The 18280-nt window shown below is 40.8% G+C and overlaps 1 protein-coding gene across 1 annotated transcript in view; it reads right to left on the bottom strand.

The window, feature by feature from the left end:
* Nucleotides 1-463: 463 nt before the first annotated feature.
* Nucleotides 464-18280, bottom strand: part of DCUN1D5 (defective in cullin neddylation 1 domain containing 5) — a 45320-nt gene continuing 27503 nt past the window's right edge. Inside the window, exons 7-9 of the mRNA XM_040340227.1 lie at nt 17323-17427; nt 15204-15306; nt 464-2671 (exon numbers count right to left, since the gene is read on the bottom strand). Of these exons, the coding sequence (XP_040196161.1) occupies nt 2616-2671; nt 15204-15306; nt 17323-17427 (264 nt within the window). The 3' untranslated portion in view covers nt 464-2615. The remainder of the gene's footprint in view (nt 2672-15203; nt 15307-17322; nt 17428-18280) is intronic.

Raw genomic sequence — 18280 nt, forward strand, 5'->3', positions numbered from 1 at the left:
GTAACCACATGAGATAAAACTAAAGAAAAAATAGATGAAAGATCAGGAGGTGTAGGATAGACCCAGGATGTTAATGTTATTTTTGTTATTTATGTATATGTAATGTTGTTTGTATTTTAAATGTGGTCCTCTTGTATATGGAATATAATATAATGGAATATAATGTATATTTGTGTTTCTTAAAAAACTTTGAATAAAAACAAATGGAAAAACAGAACAGAGAAGGATTAGAGCAAAAACGAACAATGAGGACATAAAACCAGGACTGCAGTAAGGTAAAGGAAGCTATTTAGCTAAAAAAAATAAAAATTCCTTTAGTGACCCTTTAATATATTCACATATACTTTCTAAGGAAAAAAATAAATATTAAAAATACATGCAGGGAGAACTGCAGAGCAGAGGGGAGAGTCCAGAGTTGAGCTTTAGATCTTAACAGTGGTAGACCAAAAAAAAAAGTCATAAATGATTCCAAAAACAAGATCTTTAATGTGGCATGTAAAACTCAAAAAACAACCGGACAATTAACAGGACATTTGCAAGGGAGAAAAAAAAAAAAAAAGTTAAGAGCAAGTATATTAGAAATGGCCCTTTTTTACCCACTTTTGACCCCACTCCGAAATTTCAGGATTACCTGGACCATCTTCAGCAATCAGTGAAATTTTTTTTTTTTTTCCCCCAGGTACAATAAATATAAATCAACAAAACTGGAGCAGAAGATTGGCAAACTAGGGGATCTTTAATGACAAGTAGGCTCAACACTTGTGCCACAGACCGATAACACCAGTGTGGATTGAAATCAAAATCCTGGTAATACGGGATGTTCAATTAAACAATGAATTTGAGAGTAATATACAGAACTGTTCTTGACCTGCTTATAGCGCAGATATGGAAACAACCAAAAACATTTCATGATTCGAGACAAACGGCATAACATGTGCTGCATCCGCATGAGGCAGATGTTTGTTGCTCGTTAAAGTGCTGCTCCTTTTTGCCATAGCTTATAGTATAACTAAAAGGCAAAACTTTTTTTAGGTTTTGGACAGAGTGGAGAGGGATCAGAGCCCCTGCCAGGTCTTTATCACTGTCTGTGCCACTGTTAGGGCAATTCAACCTATTTGTCCTGTTCACCATAATTGTTAAGTAAAAGAAAATTCAAAATGATGGGTTGTCTCTAGAAAGTTAATAGAGGGGAAATCTTCCAATGGTGACGCTAGTTCTGATGACCTTGGGATTTCCTTAATTTGCAAGGATTTCCCCTTGCTTCCTGTTTTGGCTATGGGACAGGAAGTGAAGGGAATTCTCCTGAATAGGATGCAGATGGCAAAACAAACTTACAGGGGTTATAATCCTCCCTTACTCTATCCAATATGAAAAAACATTTTTTTTGCCTACAGTTCTACTTTAAAAGGTAAGACAGAGAAACAATCCACAGTAATTATTATTAACCATTATTCCAAATGGTCAGCACCAGCCCTTGAAATACCCATTCTTTCAGCGGCGGCAATGCAGTTTATCATCCAGTGATGAACATTGCCGCCAACTGTAAACGGTTGTAGGCCCGCCCCCATAAAATATGCAAAATTGTCACGTTCGGTTTTGGCACAATGGATATTCCAAATGAGTCCACAGGCACAACTGAACAAAACAGGTAAAGGATGCTATTTACAAATTTAAGGATTTCACTGTCCTACCTTACATTATTACGTTCATGAGAAAGGCAGTGTTACACTTGAAGTGGTAAAAAGCTTTTGATTGGATATCAGAAACTATAAAAATCATCAGACGACTGAGCTCAGACTGATAAAACCGAGTCGCAGATAAAGTTAAGGATTGGGCATGACCTTCAAACATCTGCTAGTTACATGGAGGTAGCGACATGGAATTCTGATATATGCAAAAAACATGACCCGTTCAAAGCGGTAACAGATATCCTAAGAACCAACAATTGCCCAATATCAGCAGCTCCTAACACTCAAACTCTGAAGAATATTCCACATAGGTCAGAATTTGTTGATGACCACAACTGTCTTCCAGCGGTCAGTGGACCCAAGCCCTGGTACATGATGAGAAGTACACATATATAAAAATAAAATAAAAAAATTAAAAATATATGGATCGGCTTTTAGAAAGCCATGTAGCATTAAAGAGAACTTTTGCTACCATGTGTTATAACTTATTGCTGTTACAAACACAAGATTTCATATTCTTATTTTAAATGGGAAAGAGCAAAAAATAAAAAAATATTAGATTTGATAACACATGGTCAAAACTTGAAAACCAAACTGTTGTGCATATAAATATAAATAAAATGGATCATGTAACTGTTTAATTCAACTAAATGTACACTTTTGGCCAATGAAACAAAAGGGGGAACTAAGGGGAAAACAAATGTAAAATGGGTCTTGGTCGATGTTTTCAGTTTTTTTTTAATCCAGAAATGCATTTCTTGATGAAAGTTAATCAAGCCAACGACAAGGGACAGTCTACTGCCGATTTCATAAGCACTGGCAAGACGTCAAACGATTCGGCGAAGATGAGAGTATTCTTCAAACACTTCATGTTTAGGGCTTGTGGGACATCTGAAAGTTCATATTTTGTTTCCAGAACAGATCTTGCTATAACGAGGGACGATGTTTATACCACTCAACAAATTCATCAAGAAGCACTGGCCCTGAAAGGATTTAGAAAGATACAGATTAGAGATGCATATAGTACTTTTTTCGTTAAATATTTTGCAATCACAAAATACGGTTAAAAACTATGGCGAAAAAAAATGTTGTATTGTTGGCCACAGTAACCTTTTTTTCCCCCCCCTAAACTGATAGCTAGACTATAGAAATTAATTTCTTGACATACAAGTGAAGAAAAAGTATTTGATCCCCTGCCGATTTTGTACGTTTGGCCACTGACAAAGAAATGATCAGTCTATAATTTTAATGGTAGGTTTATTTTAACAGTGAGGAGACAGAACAAAAGAATCCAGAAAAGCGCATTTCAAAAAAATTATAAATTGATTTGCTTTTTAATGAGTGAAATAAGTATTTGACCCCTTTGCAAAACATGACTTGGTGGCAAAACCTTTGTTGGCAATCAGAGGTCAGGCGTTTCTTGTAGTTGGCCACCAGGTTTGCACACATCTCAGGAGGGATTTTGTCCCACTCCTCTTTGCAGATCCTCTCCAAGTCATTAAGGTTTCAAGGCCGATTTGTGGTAACTTGAACTTCAGCTCCCTCCACATATTTTCTATGGGATTAAGGTCTGGAGACTGGCTAGGTCACTCCAGGAACTTAATGTTCTTTTTCTTAAGCCGCTCCTTTGTTGCCTTGGCCGAGTGTTTTGGGTCATTGTCATGCTGGAATACCTATCCATGATCCATTTTCAATGCCCTGACTGAGGGAAGGAGGTTCGCACCCAAGATTTGACAGTGCATGGCCCTGTCCATCGTCCCCCTTTGATATGGTGAAGTTATCCTGTCCCCTTAGCAGAAAAACACCCCCAAAGCACAATGTTTTCATCTCAATGTTTGACGATGGGGATGGTGTTCTTTGGGTCATGGGCAACATTCCTCCTCCTCCAAAACATGGCGAGTTGATGCCAAAAAGCTTGATTTTGGTCTCATTTGGCCACACTTTCATCCAGTTCTCCTCTGAATCATAAAACCTTCACGGTGTACTGTGTTACCAATTGTTTTTTAGTGACTATGATCCCAGCTGCCTTGAGATAATTGACAAGATACTCCTGTGTAGTTCTGGGCTGATTCCTCACCGTTCTCATGATCGTTGAAACTCCAAAAAGGCGAGATCTTTCATGGAGCCCCAGACTGAGGGAGATTGACAGTTATTTTGTGTTTCTTCCATTTGCAAATAATCGCACCAACTGTTGCCACCCTCTCACCAAGCTGCTTGGCGATGGTCTTGTAGCCCATTCCAGCCTTGTGTAGGTCTACAATCTTGTCCCCGACATCCTTGGACAGCTCTTTGGTCTTGGCCGGGATCTCCAAACTACAGCCCTCAGTTGTTGCAGAACTACACGTCCCATGAGGCATTGTAAAACTCTGACATTCAAAGACTTGACTACGCATAATGGTAATTGTAGTTCCTGAACAACTGGAGGGCCATAGTTTGGAGATCCCTGGTCTTGGCCATGGTGAAGAGATTGGCATCTGATTGATTGCCTTTGTGGACAGGTGTCTTTTATACAGGTAACAAGCTGAGATTAGGAGCACTCCATTTAAGAGGTCTCCTAATCCCAGCTTGTTCCCTATATAGAAGACACAGGTGAGATAGTGGATCAAATTCTTATTTCACTCATTAAAATGCAAATAGATTTAGAACTTGTTTGAAATGCATTTTTCTGGATTATTTTGTTCTGTCTCACTGTTAAAATAAAACCTACCATTAAAATTATAGACTGATCATTTCTTTGTCAGTGGGCAACGTATAAAATTAGCAGGAAATCAAATCATTCCCCCCTCACTATAGTTTTTCTAACCATCATAAAAATTAGCTTTAAAACAAGCCCTTAATGGCCTCTACTGGCAGATGAAGGGAGAGGAACCATTATTTCAGTGCTTCTGCTGTGAAGTTTTAGGATGGCTTTCTCCACAGTGCCTGCAGCTACAGAGGCAAGTCAGAGTTTGTGTTAAAGTGTCACTAAACCCACATCATAAAAAAACTACCAATAAATGATGTCTTACATGCTGTTCATACTCAGTCACTAGGAGATACATTTTCTGTATTCCGAAAAAACAGGTTGATTCTGCTGTTCTCCATCTCCCCTTCTGTCCCCAATTCAGCTAGGGATTTTGCATAGCAGTGTTGGCAGCTCTGCACATGCTCAGTTTTTAGAGAGTTTCTATGCTGAGCATTACCTCTATATCACATCTTAGCAGCCCATGTGACTATAGAGTCCCTGTCTCCTCCTCAATGGCCACTAACCAGCTAAACACAATGAGGGTGGCATATTACATGTAGACTGATGTAGGCTTCATATCCCTCTTATTCTAAGAGGGAGGGGCATGACAGCATGCGACTGACAGAAATCCACCCACACCATGTTATGGCCAAAAATATTAAAGATTTGATTTCAAATATATAAATTTGTATGACCATTTAAAACAGTTTATTGATATGAACTTTTTTTAATTTTTTACACATGTGACGAGCAGCAGAGGACTAGAAGCTCCTCCTGCTTATGTTTCCCTGCAGAGAGCTGGGTCATGTGACAGCTGTATATATATATTTTTTTTATTATTAAAATAATTAGGGCTCTTTCACACGGGCAGACCGTTTAGGTCCGCCTGCCAGTTTTTTAGGCAGACCTGAACGGGCGCTCCATGCTCCTCTATGGAGCCACGGATGTCAGCGGTGACATGCCCACTGACGTCCGACCCGCCAAAGTGTGATGGAGGAAAACCCCATTTTCCATCCGTCGATCGGATGACAACGGACTCTACGGTCTGTCGTTATCCAATCACCCATAGGGGAAAGTGGTGCTCCAACAGGTCGGTCCCTGCACAGTGTGCAGAGACAGACCTGTCATCTGCCGGCTCAGCGGGGATCGACGGAATAATCCAGGCTGAGCAAAGCGGAGCTCGGACACGGACCGTGTGAAAGAGCCCTTAGGGTGCCATCATCCACATACATAAATAGAAGGGACAATGTAAATTAAACAGTGTGTGTTTAGTACAGTGCATCTGGAAAGTGTTCCCAGCGCTTCAATTCTTGCACATTTTATGTTACAGCCTTATTCCAAATTGGATTAATTATTTTCCTCAAAATTCGACAAACAATAACCCTATGGCAATGTGAAGGGAGTTTGTTTGAAATCTCTGCAAATTTAGATAAAAAAAAATATATATATCACGTTTACAAGTATTCACAGCTTTTGCTCAATACCGTTCTTTGTTGAAGCACATTTGGCACCAATTACAGCCTCAAGTTTTGAGTATGATGCTACAAGCTTGGCACACCTATTTTTGGACAGTTTTACCAATCTTCTTTGCAGTAACTCTCAAGCTCCATCAGGTTGGATAAGAAGTGTCAGAGCACAGCCATTTTCAGATGTCTCCAGAGATGTTCAATCTGTTCAAGTCTAGGCTCTGGCTGGGCCACTCCAGGACATTCACAGAGCTGTCCTGTAGCCACTCCTTTGTTATCTTGGCTGTGTGCTTAGGGTCATTGTCCTGTTGAAAGATGAACCTTAGCCCCAGTCTGAGGTCCAGAGCAGGTTTTCATCAAGGATGTCTCTGTACATTGCTGCATTCATCTTTCCCTCAATCTCCTAGATCCTGTCACTGAAAAAAAAAAACATCCCCACAGCATGATTCACTGTAGGGATGGTATTGCCGGGAGATTAGCGCTGCCCGGTTTCCTCCAGACAAGATGCTTGCTATTCAGGCCAAAGAGTTCAATCTTGTTTCATCAGACCATAGAATTTTGTTTCTCATGGTCAGGTGCCTTCAAGCAAACTCCAGATGGGCTGTCATGTGCTTTTTACTTCCGTCTGACCACTATACCATACAAGCCTGAATGGTGAAGTGCTGCAGGTGTGGTTGTTCTTCTGGAAGGTTCTCCTCCACAGAGAAACGTTTGAGCTCAGGGAGGTGACCAAGAACGGATGGACACTCTAACAGACTAAGGCCCTTCTCTTCCGATCGCTCAGTTTGGCCAGGCGGCCCGCTCGATAGAGTCGTGGTGGCTCCAAACTTCATCCATTTATGAATGATGGAGGCCACTGTGCTCATTGGGATCTTTAATGCTGCAGACATTTTTCTGTACCCTTCCCCATATCTGTGCCTCGATACAATCCTGTATCGGAGGTCTACAGACAATTCCTTGGACTTCATGGCTTGGTTTATGCACTGTTAACTGTGAGACCTTATATAGACAGGCGAGTGCCTTTCCAAATCATGTCCAAACATCTGAATTTACCACAGGTGGACTCCAACCAAGTTGTAAAAACATCTCAAGGATGATTAGTTAAAACATGCACCTGAGCTCAATTTTGAGTGTCACGACAAGGCTGTGAAAACTTAAGTACATGTGATTTCTTGAATTATGAAGTGAATTGCACTAACTTATTAAATGAATACATAAATATATAGGTAAATACACCTGCAAATCTTGTGCTCTAAAAAAGGTAAGATGGTATATCTACAATACCCTGTAAATTATCAAATGATACCAACAAATTTTACCAACAAATTCTTACAACGTATAATGTGCATAAAGTGAACAAAATGCCACAAAAGTGCAATGTGCAAAAAAGGGAGAGATTGCACAAGAAGTCCTCCGTGAACAATTCCTTTCAAAGATAACCTGCTGTGTTTCCACCTTTACCGCCTGTGTGCCTACACCATCACCAGATAAAATGGCCACTCACCAGATGTACTAGGTAATATGCCTTTGGTTCATGTGGATAACCACTCCTTCTCTCAGGCTTATCAGAAGTCCCTCCCAATGCTTTAGGTCAGAAATCTTGCTAAGGCTTTAGTCAGAAATCCCTAAGACGCACTAGTTGCGAAATGCATAGAGGCTGCAGCACCATTGTCAGCTCGTCAACTCCAGTTTGAACACAAGGCTAGGAACGCAAGCCACACATTCGGACCAGGCATATTTGTATATCTCTATTTAAGGCTGGATTAGCTCAGTGCCGGTGTTCTGCCGATGAGTGTCCCCCTGGTGGATTATGCCCCCCCCCCCCGTACTGCACAGCGCTCGCCGCCTAACATGCGGCGCCTACGTGGAACTAGCTGTAAGTGGCCAGTCGGCCTCACGTCCTCACTCAGCCTCTTTTTTTTTTTTTTTTAAACGTCCTCCATGTCCACGGGGATTGTAAGGAATGAGCCTGGATGTCAGAAGTGTGCGCAGGCACAGTCTAGAGCTACATGTTTGGCTATCTTTGGAGGCAAGCGCCACGCCTGCGCAGTACGGGGGGGGCGAATAATCCGCCAGGTGACCTTTTACGGCAAGACACCGGCTCCAAGGCACTTGTACATGTGAGTGGACAAACATATATATATTTTAACGTTAATACATTTTTTATATAAAACATACTATACCAGGATAGTCCTTTATATGTTTCATGAGCGATTATAAGAACAAGATTTCCGAATAAAGCATTGGGAGGGACTGCTGATAAGCCTGAGAGAAGGAGTGGTTATCCACATGAACCAAAGGCATATTACCTAGTACATCTGGTGAGTGGCCATTTTATCTGGTGACGGTGTAAGCACACAAGCGGTGAAGGTGGAAACACAGCAGGTCATCTTTGAAAGGAATTGTTCACAGAGGACTTCTTGGGCAATCCCCCCTCCCCACCTTTTTTTTTTTTACTCCTTTTTGGTGGCCAAATTATATATAAAATTGGAACAGTGGATGGCATTTGCAGCATATTTTCAGTTTTTCACTTGGTTGATGGACTTGATGAACTATATGATATAGTTTTTTGCACATTGCACTTTTGTTGCACATTATAAGTTGTAGTGAGAATTTGTTGGTAAAGGCATGCATCATTTGATTGATACTTTACAGGGTATTGTAGACATACTATCTTACCTTTAGAGCACAAGATTTGCAGGGGTGACATATTTACGTATATATTCATTTAATAAGTTAGTGCAATTCACTTCATAATACACTATTCATATCCAACCCACGGGCTTGCATGTTTTAATTTCAGCACAACTTAAAAAAAAGAAACATTAATAGTATCTTGGCGCCGGTAATACACAATTTTCCCACATGGGATTTCTTTCCTTAATTTTTAATAAAATTTGGAAAGATTTCAAAACAAAAAACTTCTTTCACGCCATTATGGGGTATTATTGTTTGTAGAATATTGAGGAAAATAATAAATGTATCTATTTCGAAATAGTGGAAAAAGAATTGGGGAGCAACTGCGCTAATAAAATACAAATACAGTGTAATGGTACTCCTAAAGAATACTATTCTAAACAAATAAAGCTGCACCTTACTGGTATGTGGTAGAACAGTGGTAACATAGGAAAAAAAACAAGATGCGCTAAATAAATTAATACAAAATTTGATACCAAACAGCATGTAATAAATCAATGTCCATGAATGAAGGTAAGGAAATAGAAGAAATAAAGTCCTTGAGGGGACGGCAAGGCTTTTATTCACCCGTGTAGTTAAAAGAGGAGATGAACCTTATAAATCCACAAATAAGTCCAAGGTTCTAAAAAGTGACTATCCCAAAGCAGTGATCCACCACCGAGAGCAAATTTTAGCCTCTTACCGGATGTCCGGCAGGCTCTTATGATCAGTCAGATGTGCAAATGACTCCGGAGTCCGGACTATACCGAGGAAGCCAGTACCTGATAATCGAGTTTGCAAGCACCGGATTGAGATAAAGATTGGTTCCCAGCTCAGCCCACCTGCACTCTGATTTCCAACGGTTCATCTTGTATATGCTTTCTGGGGTCTTCTTTTGGTTAAGAGACTGCCGGACATCCGGTAAGAGGCTAAAATTTGCTCTCGGTGGTGGATCACTGCTTTGGGATAGTCACTTTTTAGAACCTTGGACTTATTTGTGGATTTATAAGGTTCATCTCCTCTTTTAACTACACGGGTGAATAAAAGCCTTGCCGTCCCCTCAAGGACTTTATTTCTTCTATTTCCTTACCTTCATTCATGGACATTGATTTATTACATGCTGTTTGGTATCAAATTTTGTATTCATTTATTTAGCGCATCTTGTTTTTTTTCCTATTTCGAAATAGGGCTGTAAAATAACAGTGTGGAAAAAGTGAAGCGCTACGAATACTTTCTGGATGCATTGTATAACCTTAAAGGGGTTGTAAAGGTAAAAAAAAAAAAAAAAAAAAAATCCTAAATAGCTTCCTTTACCTTAGTGCAGTCCTCCTTCGATTTTGCTTTTAAAATGTCCTTATTTCTTCTGAGAAATCCTCACTTCCTGTTCTTCAGTCTAACTCCACACAGTAATGCAGGGCTTTGTCCCTGGTGTGGAGTGTTGTGCTCACCCCCTCCCTTGGACAACAAGAGAGTCAGGACACCCACCAACACACAGCTCCTGTCTCTATCTGCAAAGTAGAGTGCGTTCTGACCCTCCTGCTCGCCCCCTCAAGACGCTTTCTCCACACCAGGGAGAAAGCCTCGCATTACTGTGAGGAGTTACAGACAGAAGAACAGGAAGTGCGGATTTCTCAGAAGAAAGGACATTTAAAAGCAAAATCGAAGGATGAGGTAAGTGAAGGAGGACTGCACTAATGTAAAAGGAAGCCATTTAGGAAAAACATTCTTTACCTTTACAACCCCTTTAACCACTTCCCGACCGCTGCATGTAGATATACGTCGGCAGAATGGCACGGACAGGCACATCAACGTACCTGTACGTGCCTGCATAGACGTGGGTCGGGGGTCCGATCGGGACCCCCCCCCCCCCCCGCTACACGCGGCGGTCGGGTTCCCTCGTGGAGCGATCCGGGACGACGGCGCGGCTATTTGTTTATAGCCGCTCCGTCGCGATCGCTCCCCGGAGCTGAAGAATGGGGAGAGCCGTATGTAAACACGGCTTCCCCGTGCTTCACTATGGCACTGCATCGATCGAGTGATCCCTTTATAGGGGAGACTCGATCGATGACGTCATTCCTACAGCCACACCCCCCTACAGTTGTAAACACACACTAAGTGTACACTAAATCCTACAGCGCCACCTGTGGTTAACTCCCAAACTGCAACTGTCATTTTCACAATAAAGAATGCAATTTAAATGCATTTTTTGCTGTGAAAATGACAATGGTCCCAAAAATGTGTCAAAATTGTCCGAAGTGTCCGCCATAATGTCGCAGTCACGAAAAGAAACGCTGATCGCCGCCATTAGTAGTAAAAAAAAAAAAAAAAAAAATTATAAAAATGCAATAAAACTATCCCCTATTTTGTAAACGCTATAAATTTTGCGCAAACCAATCGATAAACGCTTATTGCGATTTTTTTTTACCAAAAATAGGTAGAAGAATACGTATCGCCCTAAACTGAGGGAAAAAAAAAAAAATTGTATATATGTTTTTGGGGGATATTTATTATAGCAAAAAGTAAAAAATATTGCATTTTTTTCAAAATTGTCGCTCTATTTTTGTTTATAGCGCAAAAAATAAAAACCGCAGAGGTGATCAAATACCACCAAAAGAAAGGTCTATTTGTGGGGGGAAAAGGATGCCAATTTTGCTTCGGAGCCACGTCGCACGACCGCGCAATTGTCTGTTAAAGCGACGCAGTCCTGAACTGTAAAAACACCTTGGGTCTTTAGGCAGCATATTGGTCCGGTCCTTAAGTGGTTAAAAGCTTATTTACTACTTGTTAAAACTTTGAAAAACATTATGCCTTTTTATATGAGTGGGGAAGGGTTATAATACTTATGTCCAAATGTAAAATCATATTAATTTCCACATTTTGTGTCAATAATTTCTAGTCTACTCCTAGTAATCTGAACGATGCTGACATTTGTAAACTTACTTTGTGAAGATCCCCACACATTTACTTACTTGAATTCTGTGACACGTATTCACTATGCCCTGTCGATGGGCACTGCTGTGTCACAGAATTCACAAAGCCTGCCTTTTGAACTACAGAGGTGCTGAGAGAAGGAGTTTCAGGAAGCGGAGTCAGTACAGGAATCACTGCAAGGTACCATGGGATATGTAGTCCTTAGAAATTGAATGTAAACAGGAAAAGGGGAATGCATGAATGTAGGAGGTTGTGGAAAGAGGTGGCCAGCAGACAGAACTCACAACATGAAAGAAGATTTTTCAGTAAGCTTATAATGGATTGTCAAAAATACCCATTTGTATTGCTATTACAATGCTTTTATTATAAAGTAATAGAGTATGCCGTGACCAAAGAGGTCCTTTAAAAACATTCTGTTATTGCTCAATCTTCAAAAAAAAACAAAAAAAAAATAGCCTGCACGTATATCAAGAACAAAAAAATAAAATAATGGTTCAGTAGATTTTCCTTAACTATAATTTTCATAAAAGACGCATCACTAGCTTCTCCATCAGACCCAGGAAGTAAACCCTGTGAATGCCATGTTACACAGGATTGATAACCTCTTCCATGTCATAAAATAGTGTTCAAGCCCCAGACTGTCCGCTTAGACTGCAAGGCTTCATCCTGGGAGGAGGTCATATGCTACTCCATTATCCAGAACCACTGGTTTGTATATTTCATAACTTTTTCCCACCTTTAATGTATACTGTACAACGCTAAAATCTTTTAGGTGGAAGAAAAAAAATATGGTTGCACAAGTGTGCACACCCTTAGGCTGCATTCACACCTGAGCGTAGGTTGTTCGGGCGTATTCATGCTTATTTGCGCGTTTGCATACAGCGTCGTCCGACGTTTTTTATTTTAGCCAATAGGAAAAATGATCATCTTTACATCACTTATTGCTAGATTTTTTTTTATCTTCTGCCTGGGTGAAATGTTCTATTGATTAAAGCGACGAAACGCCCGTAGCAAACGGTCGTTGTCGCGCTAGTCGCTTGAATCAAGCGTTTCCATTACTTTCTATGGGAAATGGAAACGCTCCAAAAAACGCCCAAACCGCCCGATACGCGCAACAAAAAAGGGTCCGGAACTTGTTTGAGCTTCAGGCTTCAGGTATTTTTTCCCCTCTAGCGTTTGAGCGTCGCGCTTCAGGCGACAAAACGCTCAGGTGTTAATGCAGCCTAAAAGGGGTTGCAAAGGAACAAATTGTTTTTCTTAAATAGCTTCCTTTACCTTAGTGCAGTCCCTCTTCACTTACCTCATCCTTCGATTTTGCCATGCTGACTCGTACCCAAAAAGAGTTCTGTAATTAAATCAAAAGGTGCTTTAACGAAGTATTAGTTTAAAGGGGTTGTAAAGGTACAATTATTTTTTTCCTAAATGGCTTCCTTTACCTTAGTGCAGTCCTCCTTCACTTACCTCATCCTTCCATTTTGCTTTTAAATGTCCTTATTTCTTCTGAGAAATCCTCACTTCCTGTTCTTCTGTCTGTAACTCCACACAGTAATGCAAGGCTTTCTCCCTGGTGTAGAGTGTCATGCTCACCCCCTCCCTTGGACTACAGGAGAGTCAGGACACCCACTAACACACAGCTCCCTTCTCTATCTGCAAAGTAGAAAGCGTCCCGACTCTCCTGTAGTCCAAGGGAGAGGGCGAGCACGACACTCCACACCAGGGCGAAAGCCTGGCATTACTGTGTGGAGTTACAGACAGAAGAACAGGAAGTGAGGATTTCTCAGAAGAAATAAGGACATTTAAAAGCAAAATGGAAGGATGAGGTAAGTGAAGGAGGACTGCACTAAGGTAAAGGAAGCCATTTAGGAAAAAAATAATTGTACCTTTACAACCCCTTTAAACTAATACTTCGTTAAAGCACCTTTTGATTTAATTACAGAACTCTTTTTGGGTACGAGTCAGCATGGCACATTTTGACTTGGCAATATTTGCCCACTCTTTACAAAAACACTCCAAATCTGTCAGATTGTGAGGGCATCTCCTGTGCACAGCCCTCTGCAGATCACCCCACAGATTTTCAAACGGATTCAGGTTTGGGCTCTGGCTGAGCCATTCCAAAACTTAAATCTTCTTCTGGTGAAGCCATGCCTCTGTTGATTTGGATCTATGCTTTGGGTCATACCGAAAGATTAACTTCCTCTTCGTGTTCGGCTTTCTAGCAGAAGCCTGAAGGTTTTGTGCCAAAATTGACTGGTATTTGGAATTGTTCATAATTCCCTCTACCTTGACCAAGACCCCTGTGCCAGCTGAAGAAAAACTACCCCAAAGCATGATGCTGCCACCACCATGCTTCACTGCGGGTATGGTGTTCTTATGGTGATGTACAGTGGTGTTTTTGCACCAAACATATCTTGGAATTATGGCCAAAAAGTTCAAACTTGGTTTCATCAGACCATAACACATTTTCCCACATGCTTTTGGGAGACTTCAGGTGTGTTTTTGCAAAAATTATCCAGGCTTGGATGTTTTTCTTTGTAAGAAAAGGCTTCCATCTTGCCACTCTATCCCATAGCCCAGACATATGAAGAATACGGGAGAATGTAGTCACATGTACCACACCAGCCAGTACTTGCAAGATATTCCAGCAGCTTCTTTAATGTTGCAGTAGGCCTCTTGGCAGCCTCCCTGACCAGTTTTCTTCTTGTCTTTTCCATTAATTTTGGAGGGAGGTCCAGTTCTTGGTAATGTCACTGTTGTGCCATATTTTCTCCACTGGATGAGGACCGTCTAATGCCTTGGACATGGTTTTGTACCCTTCTGACACCTTTTAACAATGAGATCCCTTATGCTTTGGAAGCTCTCTGCAGACCATGGCTTTTGCTGTAGGATGCGACTAAGAAAATGCCAGGAAAGACCTACTAGAACAGCTAGACTTTATTTGGGGTTAATCAGAGGCACTTTAAATGATGGCAGGTGTGTACCGACTCGTATTAAACATGAGTGTGAATGTGATTGCTTAATTCTGAACACAGCTACATCCCCAGTTATAAGAGGCACATTTATGCAACCACATTATTTTAATTTTACCTCCCCCCAAAAGATTTTAGTTTGTTTTTTACTTGAGTTGTACATTTAATAGGTCACATTAAAAAAAGGTGGAAAAAGTTCTGAAATTATTTATCTTTGTCTATTTCTTTTTTTTTTACATCACAGAAACCTGACATTTTAAACAGGGGTGTATATACATTTTATATCCAACTGTATGTGGATCAGGGGGTGGGCTTTGAAGAGACTGTCACTTTGCCCTGAATAGGAGACATGACAGTCACTTTAATACCCCAATTTTGTTTTCTAACCTTCTGTGTCTCCACCTCCTGCCAACCAGGTATTAATAAAAAAAAAGTGTAAAGGTCAGAGCTGAAGTGCCAAGTATCCGCTTATGCTTAGTTGAGGAGAATCTACTCAAAAAACATGGCGCCATCGTCCACGTTTGTATTGCACACACTAAACGTGAAATCCATTGGGAATATACAACCACTGAAGCCCCAGAATCAGGGATTGTCAGTCATTCAAATAGGAGCCTTGCGTGAGGTACAGGAGACCAATTACTGCAAGCAACGTCACCTAAATTATCACTGAAAAAAGTTGCTTTCAGCACATTTACTGTCATTTGTTTGTATAATCCATTGCCAAAGAAAAAAAAAAATGATAATTACTTACAGGCACCATCTTCATCATAGTTACTAAGGTCAGCATTAACGGTCCGGCTGAATTCTAATACATTATACCACTGGTCTTTGTTCATTACTCTGTATTTGGACTGCTGTTAAAAACCAAGACAAAACCTCATCTTATTACTTGTTATTTACAGATTCTATAACTTATATACATGAAAACGTAGAAACTGCTCGGCATAAATTAAAAACTTCTGGACCTCCTGCAAGAAATCGTGTACCTGTACTTGATTTCATGCACTGGGTCCGGGGCGTGCGCCGGCTCGCTGTCATAGGACACAGCAGGAGCCAATCATCTGGTCCGGCGGAACATGGATCTCTATCTTCCTCAAGTAAATTTATCCAAGCTGGACCAATGTATGTACGCATATTTCATCCCTGGAGGGACCGCTGTGGTAGCTGACAATCATTGCTGTAATTGGTCGTACTGCAATGATCGCTGCCAATTTAAAAGGCCCTGTGTCGATCGGCTCCCCCACTGCATACTGCACACAAGGGGTTGTTCACTTAGTACCGCTGCCATTCACAGAACTCCTTGCATTTCTTTTAATGACAATTCTCTCTCCACCTCATCCAATCAGAATGCTTTGTATTTTATTAAAAATGGCGACTAATAAATATGAATACTTGCATTGGTCTAAGCTGGACCAATGTAACTATGCAATAAGGATCATACCTGGAGTTCAGGTTTAACTGTACAAGTTGAGGTGGAGAGAGGGAACTCCTTTATTCCTGCACAGTTTGTAAGTATAACAGAAATAATGGTGTCATTTGCCAAGTTGTGTAAATGCCAAATGCTCATCCGCTGTCATTGGACTTTACTTGTGTGAAGCGGCGCTGCAAAGCAGCCCCCGCCTTTTTGCTGTATACAAGACGTGGATTCAGTAAGTGCAATTTTTATAATAAAGTGCGTGTTTCAAACACACAGCTATTTTAAGGACTTTTTTATGTCACGTATTATGGACATTTTTAGTTCGTTTTGTGCTGCACCTTTTTGATTTCAGTGGCACCAAAATGCAGCACTGATGAGGCGTGGACTGTGTCAGTAGTTTATTTATTTTTTACCATTTATTTTTTTTGTTTTTACAATGCTGTGTTTTTTTTTTTGTTGTTTTTTTTTATAATTTAACCTTTTTAAAAACAATGGTTTTATTACAATTCTTTATTTTTTATCAGCCCTGTTTGGGGGCTTTGGTGAGATATCAGGGGTCTAAAGAGACCCCTGACATCTCTCCTTTGAGACAGGGAAAGGGACTGCATCCTCAGCTGCACTGAAAATGAATGGACAGGAGACAGAGGCTCTTCTCTATTCATAAACTGAAGCATTGTATACAGTTTACAATGCTCAGTTATGAATAGACATAGTCAGTGACTCTGTGCATTCAGAAAAGGAAGCACCCAGTAAATGGGCAGATTTACTTCTCTCCAGCCCAGAGCCGGCTGACGTGGGGGGGGGGGGGGGGACCAGAGTCGGCTGAGGACAGGGACGGGGGGGGGGGAACAGAGATGGCTGAGGACGTGGGGGGGGGGGGGGCCCAGAGGCGGCACAGGGAGCCGCAGGAGGACACAGGGGACAGTCGGGATGATTGGTGCAGGCAGTTACAAGCACCGATCTCCCTGTATACCTTTTAATAAAGCAGCTGAAAGCCAATGAGAGGGAGAGGAGAAGAAGTGACTGTCAGCTGCTGTATTAAAAAGGTATACAGGGAGATTGGTGCTTGTAACTGCACCTACCACACATCTGTGAGGCTGTCCACCCCCGCTACACTGAGCACGCAGGTATCGGATCAAGTATCAGAGCATTTGCACGAGTACAAGTATTCGTGCAAATGCTTGGTATCGGCACCGATACTAGTATCAGTGCAACCCTACTGAAAATGTACATATGTTAAATCACAGAAAGCGGCATAAAGATGAAACCAATAAGAGGGCTTCAATAAAATGGTGGTCCCAACAAGAAGAAACAGGAGCAAAACTGGAGGCAATTTACAGCACACTAATTTTGGAAGCATAATTACTAATGTGGAATGTATTTCGTTTTGGTTAAAAGAAGAACATTTTTTCTTTATATTAAGTAGCAGAAACAGCAAGCTGGGTTCTCTTACCTCCAGGTACTGGTAGAACACAGAAAATAATGGCCATGTTCTTCCGAGTAAAAGTGCCAACATAGTTTTTGCAGTATCTAGGTCCAGACTCCGCTGGACCTTGTCCTATTGTAAGAAACACAAAATTCGAGTTACCCCAGTTCAAAAATGTTCCATTGACAGAAAGTTTTAAGATTAATCCCCTCGGGTCAAACTACTACTGGAAATTAAAGGACATTATAGACTTGACCATTTTACATGTACAGAGTCTATTGGTTACAGTTTGGCTATACTTAACGCGGATTCTAACAAATGGTTAAAATTTGCAGGAAATGGTAGCCTCTACATTACAGAAAATTCAGCAAAATCAGCAAGAACCTCTCTTTTGTGGCAGGTCATAATAACCTAATCACTTAATTGAAAGCTCAGCAGAGAAGACAAGACCACAAGCATATTGCACTACCCCTGCATTGCACATAAATGGACTATAGGCTCAATCAGCCAAAAGGAGATCTCATGCGATATTTGGGTCATGTATCCAAATATTGCATGCGATATTGAAAAGCTCAATTCACTATATTAGGCTACATTTAACAAAATAATTTGTTAAATAAGTCATGGTCCAGCCACACACTAGAGCTGCACGATTAATCATTAAAAAATTGTTATTGAGATGCAACCCCCCCCCCCCTCCCGATCCTAATGCAGCATTTTCCCAATTCATGTTAAACAAGTGCAGAGCCGAGCAGAGCTGTCGATTTAAGAAAAATCCTCAACAGCGATAAAGAGAAACCGTTTTTTTAGATCAAAGAAATCAAAGTCGGTCTGTAAATGAGGGCAGTTTAACCACTTAAAGACTAAACCTTTTTCGGACTTGTTGCTTACAAGTTAAAAAAAAAAAATCAGTATTTTTTGCTAGAAAATTACTTTAGAACCCCCAGAGAATAAAATGGAGATTGTTGCAATTTTTTATGTCACA

Source organism: Rana temporaria, chromosome 2 (assembly GCF_905171775.1).
Source record: "Rana temporaria chromosome 2, aRanTem1.1, whole genome shotgun sequence".
Classification (NCBI taxonomy): Eukaryota; Metazoa; Chordata; class Amphibia; order Anura; family Ranidae; genus Rana; species Rana temporaria.